Source organism: Pholcus phalangioides, unplaced genomic scaffold (assembly GCF_987345545.1).
Source record: "Pholcus phalangioides strain wild (caught in Gottingen) unplaced genomic scaffold, Ppha-v1.0 ptg000008l_1, whole genome shotgun sequence".
NCBI classification, from domain to species: domain Eukaryota; kingdom Metazoa; phylum Arthropoda; class Arachnida; order Araneae; family Pholcidae; genus Pholcus; species Pholcus phalangioides.
The window spans coordinates 24182042-24191166 of NW_028301601.1; the positions used below are offsets into that span (position 1 = coordinate 24182042).

At 39.4% G+C, this 9125-nt stretch overlaps 1 protein-coding gene across 1 annotated transcript; it reads left to right on the forward strand.

Annotated features, from left to right (window-relative positions):
• Positions 1 to 5708: 5708 nt before the first annotated feature.
• On the forward strand, positions 5709 to 8787 carry LOC149084060 (uncharacterized). The gene is made up of 10 exons (XM_089235445.1): positions 5709 to 6009; positions 6093 to 6433; positions 6526 to 6868; positions 6954 to 7076; positions 7157 to 7319; positions 7407 to 7630; positions 7719 to 7818; positions 7920 to 8107; positions 8220 to 8323; positions 8459 to 8787. The coding sequence occupies exons 1-10, from the start codon at positions 5717 to 5719 to the stop codon at positions 8746 to 8748; spliced, it is 2169 nt and encodes a 722-aa protein (XP_089091571.1). The 5' UTR covers positions 5709 to 5716; the 3' UTR covers positions 8749 to 8787.
• Positions 8788 to 9125: the final 338 nt, after the last annotated feature.

A 9125-nucleotide genomic window follows, 5' to 3' on the forward strand; every position in this document is an offset into this window, starting at 1 on the left:
CATGGATACGCACGGGCTTTAACAGTATCATAACTGCTGGAAATAACCAAATGATTAGGGGTTAAAAGCGGACGAGACATATGCGGACATGTCGGAAATCGGGACATATGCGGACATTTTATGTTTACCAATAATCAAACGTTACTGGCGAGTAATTCTGGCGAATTTTAAGGTACGTTCTCTGGTTGCGATCGGGTCAAAATCGGACATTTTATGTTTACCAATAATATTTAACACTTATTGGCGAATGATTCTGGCGATTTTTCGAGCTACATTTTCTAAATGTGTTTAATGGGGGGGGGGGGGGGATAAGTTCTTGGAAAGTTTGAAGAAGAATCAATATATGTCGGCTGCCGAGACCCCATGGGATATTGTACCATGAAGAAGAATGAATTGATTGAGAGCTGGGAGGATTAAAGTCAATTGTCACCTTGTTTTCTTCTGAGAAACGTCGTTTGCTAGCATTGCCGTCCGTACCTCCAAATACGACTCTTAGCCAGCCCATGGATAAAAAAGTAATTTTAAAACTTTGAGGGAGAGAAGGTTTAAATCAAAGGACTTTTAAGAAGGTGTTTTGCAATAATCTCTGCCTCAGAATTAACAATCGCTGACTTCTGCAAACATAATTTAATACAGTAATACACTACATTCCTCATAATTTTTATTCATGAAGCTTGGCAAAAAGTGACTTACACAGGAGCGCCGTTATGAGACGCGGGGCCATCTCAAAAATTTCGAGGCATCAAAAATGTTTAGGACACCATTAGCCCCGATTTTATATATTTTGGGGGGGGGGGGAGAGCGGGAGATCATCAGCTATTTTTCAGAATATGCAGGAATGCTGAGAAATATTCTAACAAAAAATTTTAAATGCGCAATAAAATGTAAATAAAACAAATTAATGATAATTCAGTAGTTAAAGGTAGTTTCAAAGTGATGAGAGGAAACAATATTCCAGAAACTGGTGAAAATTTTAGAATTGAGGAATTAAAAATAACTGTAAGAAATGGATCCAACACCAATGAAAATTCAGAATTAATTAGATAAATAATAACAGAATTGATTTTTTTAGAATGAACGGAAGAAAAAATTCGGAATTAATGCAAGAAATAATTTAAGAATTGATGGAAGCCTCCAATAAGTTGCCGTGAGTGCGGGGCCCGGTGCAACCGCACCTGCCGCACACCTCTAAGGGTGGCTCTAGACTTACAGAACCATGAATTCCGTTTGGGACGCATTATAACCAGATTGCTTTTCAGGCAGAAATTTCAAGTGCTTTGACACGTAGACTGCTCAACACTAATTTTATTGAAAAAAACTTTTTAGTGATTTCAGGGTAATTTTGAGTGCTGATTCTGTGTGTGAATCTGGCATTATTTTTTTTCAAACGCTGTAATTTTTAACATAAAGTGAAAACTAAATACTAAATTTCAGTAGTACTACATAAGCAGCACACAAATCGCATTTAAATCTGCGAGCGGAGTTTACATCACTAGAAAGGTTGAATCAATGGAATGAATAAATTTAATCATGAAAAGTAATCAATACATAAATTGCAAGATAAGTCAATACTGATGATACTTAGGGCCGGACTTGGGCAAATATGAAGGTTGGCCGCAACCGGGGCGTTAAATGTTAGGGGCCGCCAAAACGTGATGAAAGAAAATACTTTTATTGCATTTTAATTTAAAAACTTCGTTTTCAACAAAGCGAATGCATTTAAACCTCACTACAACGATACTCAATATAACGGTAAATTACTCTACAACGATATTTTTTCAAGCCTTGTTTGAAAATGCCTATACTCTAATGTTAAACTGTTACCTCTCGACATAACGATATATAATCCCTACATAATCTACAACGACATTTTTTACGGTCTGCAGAGTCGTTTTATCGAGGTTTCGCTGTAGCTTAAAATTTTGTCTAAAACCTTTAAAATTCAGACATCGAACCCTATTTCTCTTACCTAGGGTTTTCACAGAACCCCTTCCTCCAAGTCAAGTAAAGGATGGAGGTGGATCTAGTGCTCCGGGCGATGGGTTGCTAAATTCTTCTTTTAAAATTTAAAAAATTACACAAGGCATACATAATGCATACTTGCCCGGCCGAAAGAGTATGAAGTTGAGGTCCTGGGTAGGTAATCGGTTCAATTTCCCCGACAGCTCTCCAACCTTTAAATGTCTGGAAGCAGCGGGCAATATCGTTTAAATTTATTGGCGAATAATTTTTTTCTCTGTGACCATGAAATAGTAGTTTGATGTTCATTCTGCCTATGTAAACCTGGCGTGCTCCAGGGTGTTCATGGTTACTCAGGGATTGGGAAACTCCGTTTTCGAGGGCCACAAAATGCTTAAGCCCGTCCTTGATAATAAAATAATGCGTATTTGTAAATCAATAAATGCACATCTTTAAAAACACTCCACTCAATTATCAGATTTCAATATGCAGGCAATGCACGTCACACGAAATTTGTGGTACATTTATGTTCAGAATAAAAGTAAAACAATATATCGTGTATACATTTATATATCGTATAATATATGGAATGAAAATAAGGGAATATATTTAGGATATCAGAATAGATCAATGCAGTAATGATATGAGTAGTATGGGCCCCGGTCCACCGCCGGAAGTGACGTCACACTTCCGGTGGTGAGATATAGTACGAGGTGTCTTATCTCTTTTCCGGTGTTAAGTAGCAGCTGTTGTTAATTAAATGACTTCCGGTTTTGAGATATAGTACGAGATGTCTTATCTCTTTTCCGGTCATTAAGTGACATCTGCTGTTAATTAAGCGACTTCCGGTGTTTATCAAGTGACTTCTGTTGTCTATTAGGTGACCTACGCTGTTTATCGCTACAGAATGCCGACATCCGGTGTTTATTAAGTGACATCTGTTGTTCATTAAGCGACTTCCGGTGTTTTTCAAGTGACCTCTGTTGTCTATTAGGTGACCTACGCTGTTTATCTCTACAGAATGCCAACATCCGGTCATTAAGTGACATCTGCTTTCGATTAAGAGACTTCCGGTGTCTTATCTCTACAGAATGACCACATCCGGTGTTTATTAAGTGAGATCTGTTGTTAATTATCCGACTTCCGGTGTCTTATCTCTACAGACCCCTATATACTTCCGGACCTACCATCGTATAAATAGCGCGGTCTGTGAGAGACAGATACCATTAGCTTTTTCTTCACCGTTCTAGCTTGTTCGCTTTCTCTCATCGACTTCATCATTCTTTCGACTCTGAGCAAGATGGAAAATCGTAATGTAAGTACATATATATTCATCAATTCTAAATGTGCAGATATCGTGTTTTAATGTAGCGTATTAAATTTATGTTTTTTTTCCAGAATGTTTTCGACGTGGAATCTGTTTTTGACAACAATTCATTGCCTGATGGTATCGATTGGGACGAGGTAACTTTATTTAATTCATATATTTAAAAGATTCACCTAGTATTTAACACTGATTTTTATACTGATGACAGTGCTGTATTTTTTCTAGAATTCTAATCTGTTTGGATCGGATTTTACCATGGACGAAGCAGAACTGATACTCACCGAAAACCCGTTCTTGGAAGAAATAGATATGAACCAAGCTGAGAAGGTTAGTTTCAGTTGTCTTATGGCTTTTTCTTTTTCATTAGTTTCTTCCTCATATATGTACATACATATATTCTAACATTTATTCTCTCTCTAACAGGACCCCGTGGATCAGATAGGTCAAGGAATGGATCCTGGCGAGGGTACATCAAGACAAAATACTGTAAGTTTTCTTGAAATAGAACATGTTTATTACTGATTATTTGACTGTTACCCACAAAACACTTGTTTTCTTCACATATTCTAACATTTATTCTCTCTCTAACAGGAACCCGAGGATCAGATAGGTCAAGTAAGGGACCCTGGCGAAGGTACATCGAGACAAAATGCAGTAAGTTTTCTTGAAATAGAGCTTGTTTATTTCTGATTATTTGACTGTTACCCCACAAAACTAATTTTCGTTTTTTCTCTTACAGAACACGAAGCCATACGTGTTGCAGGAAAAGTCCCGCAAGAAAAATTTCCGCTTTAATGCGGAACAGATCACCTTCACTGCTCGAATACGAACGGAGGCGTTGGTGGACCCGTCAACTCGTTTAATAGCTGCTGTGGCATTTTTGCGAGCGTTGTTGAGGCAACTGATAGACGAGGCAACTAGCGGGTTGCACCCCGAGGACCGAATACGGTATGTATTTGTTGGATATTTAGGGACTGGATATTCAAAGTGACGAATTATTTGGAATAATTGATTATTTTCTCCTTTTTTCAGAATCGTCATGACATCCGACAATTTGGACCGGCCAATCTCTACATCACTTGTTCCAGTGGCTTCGCTCACGATAGAGTCGCTACTGGCAGTAATAATGAAAGTGCTGCAGAGTAAAAACTCCATACCTCTGGACGACCCTTCTCTAAGGTTTGACGTTATCACAGTCAGATTACCACGGGGAGGGGGTGCACCAAGACGCAAGATCGTCAATATAACGTCTGACCGGTTGACAAAGATGTCAATCATACGTACGTCCGAAGACGGACTCTGTTGTGCCAGGGCGATAGTTATAGGTAAAGCCATCCTAGACAAGCATCCGAAGCTCTCGACGGTAAAAGACGGGCGCAAGAATATACAGAGGGAGATGGCTTTGGAGCTGTATAGAGAGGCCGGAGTACCCGAAGGTCCTTGCGGTTTTGATGCAATCGCCAAATTTGCCGAGGTCCTACCGTGCAGATATTTGTCAAGTCCTCCGAAGAATTTTACCAGGTAATTTATCATCACCGAGAATTATACTAATATTATACTATTCAATGTAATATATGTTCTTATATAATTTCTTACTAAAACGTCTTTTTATGTAGGTGGTGTTCAAGACGGCCAAGAAGGACAAAAAAATATTTTTGTTGCTTCATGGAGGGCACTACGATCTGATAACATCTCCCAAGGGCTTTCACGCATCGAAATTCTACTGTCCGGACTGTGACAAAGCTTATGATCACGTTCAAAAACACAAATGTGCTACGAGATGCAACACCTGCTTCAGCGATGAATGCATCCTCGTCCACCCACAATTATGCAGGGATTGCCATAGGACATGTAGATCCGCCGACTGCTACGCAAGGCACAAGAGTCTTGAAGGCAAGAGCAAAACTTTCTGCCAACAATTCTACGAGTGCCCGTCCTGCAAGAAGTTTCTCGTGGAAAAAGAGCGGCCTCGAGGAAAACACGTCTGCGGAGAAAAATATTGCAGCAACTGCAAAGTTTTCCATCATGACGAACGGCACCTATGCTCTCTCAAGAAGAAGACGGTGAAGGCCCCCACCGACAAGCTCATCTTCTTCGATTTTGAGACAGACCAGTCAACAGGGGAGCATATTGTCAACTTTGCAGTTGCTCAATATGCGGACGGCCAAGAGACGGTCTTCAGTGGCTACAACACCATCAACGACTTCTGTGCATGGCTGTTCCGCAAGGAACACAGAGGATACACCGCAATCGCCCACAACATGAAGGGATTCGATGGCCAGTTCCTGCTCAAGTAAGTTTTTTACCACTATTCGAAAATGTTTACATAAATACCATGTTACTGTTTTTTATATGTATTGTTTTTTTCTTTGTAGATATCTCCTAGAGCAAGGAGTAAAACCTTCAATTGTGCCGTGCGGATCAAAGATTATGGCTTTGCGGCTGGACACCCTCAAAATCCGGGTTATAGACAGCCTCAACTTTCTCCCGATGGCTTTGGCCAAACTACCAAAGACTTTCGGTCTAGAAGAGTTGAAGAAAGGTTTCTTTCCTCATCTCTTCAACAGACCAGAAAATCAGGATTACGATGGAGCCCTTCCGGAGAAAGCTTTCTATAACCCGGAAACATTCAGCGCCGATATGAAGGCGAAATTCGATGGCTGGTATGAGCAGAGAAAAAAAGGGAAATTCGTGTTCAAACACGAAATGTACGAATACTGCAAGTAAGTCCTTTTCTATATTATAATATGTTTTATTTATTGTTCTATTATTTCTTCACTGTACTTAAATTTTTTTATTTTTTTAGGTCAGACGTCGATATTCTTCGACGGTGCTGCTTGCAGTTTCGTGAGGAATTCCTGGAGCTAACCGGTGTCGACCCATTCCAATACCTCACCATAGCCTCGGCCTGTATGGCAACGTACAGGTCGAAGTACATTGAGGTGGGGTCAATTGGGATGGTGCCCGTCAACGGTTACGTTAATCAAACCAACAGCAGCCGCCTTAGTATCGAATGGTTGTCATACCTGGGTGAGAAGAACAACCTAAAAATTCACCATTCCAGAAACGGGACTGGAGAAAAAAGAGTGCTTGGTCTCAGCGTGGACGGTTTCTGTACCGAAACAAACACGGTGTATCTGTTTCACGGTAATTACTTTGCAGATTTTATTTTCAAAACTTTTTTCTCTAATTATTATTATTTTTTTCATGTTTCATGTTTCTTTTTTTTTTCTTTTCAGGATGCTATTGGCACGGCTGCCCGCAGTGCTTCGATAGGGACCTGGTGAATCCCAGCACGCAGACATACATGTGGGAACTCCACAAGAAAACATCAGAACAAGAGCAGAAAATCCGTCAAGGCGGATACAGGCTTGAAGTCATGTGGGAGCATGACTTCAATGCCATGAAGAAAACGGACGGGGGTCTGAAAAGTTTCTTGGTGGATTTCCACTATGTCGACAGGTTGGCACCCAGAGATGCATTTTATGGTGGTAGAACCAATGCCACCAAGCTGTTCTACCAAGGAACAGCAAAATACATTGACTTCACGTCATTATACCCGTGGGTCAATAAATACTGCAGGTAAGTACTTTAAATATTATTTATAAGTTATTATGACCATCACATGTATGAAATGTTTGCAAATGAATTTTCCTTTCATTTGCAGATATCCGGTTGGCCACCCCCGGATAATTACGGAGAACTTTGGGGAGCTGGGGTCGTATTTTGGTATCATAAAGTGCAAAGTACAGCCACCAAGAGGACTATATCTGCCCGTACTCCCATACAGGTAAATGGAATGATTTTTTTTCTTATTATTTGTTTTCACATATCATTATAACAGGTACTAATGAGTTTCATTTTTTCTAGATCCGGCGGAAAGCTGACTTTTCCCCTATGTCGTTCGTGTGTGGAAACACTGTCTAACGAATGCCACCACAACGACGAGGAAAGGTGTATTACGGGAACATGGGTTACAGAAGAGCTCAAGAAGGCAGTTGAAAAAGGTTACGTCGTGATGAAAATTTACGAGGTATTTTTTAATCTCATCACTTTAATCTCATCACTTTATTACTCTAGCAATATATTGTGTAGTCATATGTTTTAACTTCTTTTCTAGGTTTATCATTTCGAAGACTCTCGGGAAGGTCTTTTTGCCCCCTACATAAACGCCTTCCTGAAAATCAAGCAGGAGTCCTCGGGTTGGCCGTCTAACTGCGTCACGAATGAGGAGAAAAACTCATACGTGAAGCAATATGACCAGGTTGAAGGAATCCAGTTGGAGCCAGGAAACATTAATATTAACCCCGGACGTCGACAGGTGGCGAAGCTATGTCTGAATAGGTAGCTATCAATTTTTCAACATCTTTATGTATTTTTTAAATATTCTGCTTTTTTAAGATAGAGTAAAACAAACTATTCTTTTTTTCAGCTTCTGGGGTCGCTGGGGTATGCAGGAGAATAAGTCGCAGTTGTCGTACTTGACTAAAGCCTCCGATTTTTATAAGATGATGAATGATCCTGCGATAGAGGTACTTTTTTAATAATTATTATGTGCTATGATTCTTCATAAAATATTTAACATATTCACATTTGATTTCATCAAACTAAAAAAATATTTTTGTTTTTGCAGGTCAAGGACTTGTATCTGCCAACTGAGAACGTTGCTGCAGTTGAATGGCAGTACAAGTCGGATTTCATACCCCAGACCGACAGGACCAATGTTTTCCTGGCTGCCTTTACAACAGCGTGGGCTCGCTTGAAGCTATACTCGGAGATGGAGAAACTGCGCGATGCCTTGTTGTATTTTGACACGGACTCGTAAGTATCTATAAATTTTTATGAAACTAATTTTATGTGAGCATTTCTTGCATTTGATTTTTCTTTTATATTTGAATTTTCTTTTATTTATTTGATTTTTCTATTATTTCAGAATCATCTATGCTAGCGATGGTGACAATGACCCGCCATTGGGAGATTTCCTGGGACAGTTTACAGATGAGCTCGATGGTCATGTGATTACCGAATTTGTGTCAGGTACCTTTTTCAATGTATTATTTTTCAACGAAAATTCTCATTATTTCATCAACGAAAATTCCCATTATTTTATCAACAAAAATTCTCATTATTTTATCAGCGGAAAATTTATTCTTATTACTTTTATAACAACAGGTGGAGCCAAAAACTATGCCTACAGGAGATCTGACGGTAAAACGTACTGCAAGATTCGCGGCTTCACCCTAAACTTCAAGAATTCGGAAGTTCTCAACTTCGACACTATGAAGGCTCTAGTTCAGTCAATGGATTTCTCCACGAAGGTCGTCATTCAAGACAAATACAAAATTACAAGAGAGGTGAAAAGGAGGCGTGTCACAACCCGAGTTGAAGAGAAGAAATACGGCATCGTATATGACAAGAGGGTTCTTCTGCCTGATTTTACAACATTACCTTATGGGTACTAATTTTTTTCTGATTATCGCAATAACGGCGAAGACCTCTACTCTAATGAATAAATTTTTTATTGTTTGTTATAGATTTGTTTCTCTCGTTCTTGTGTTATTTTGGTATTTAATGTTATGCAAACAGAAATATCTGTCATTTACGATGGAGGAGTGGAGTTGAAGCTTAAACATCCTTTTGGATGTATAGTGTCTGGACCGACTTCTTCGGGAAAAACCCGTTTTGTTTCGAGACTCATAGCCGAAAAAATGATTGATCCATTTCCTACGGAAATTGTCTGGTTCTATGGTATTTATCAATCGTTTTATGAACAGATTTCAGGTGTCAAATTCGTAGAAGGTTTACCTACAGATTACGAGTCTTACATCGGTTCACGAAC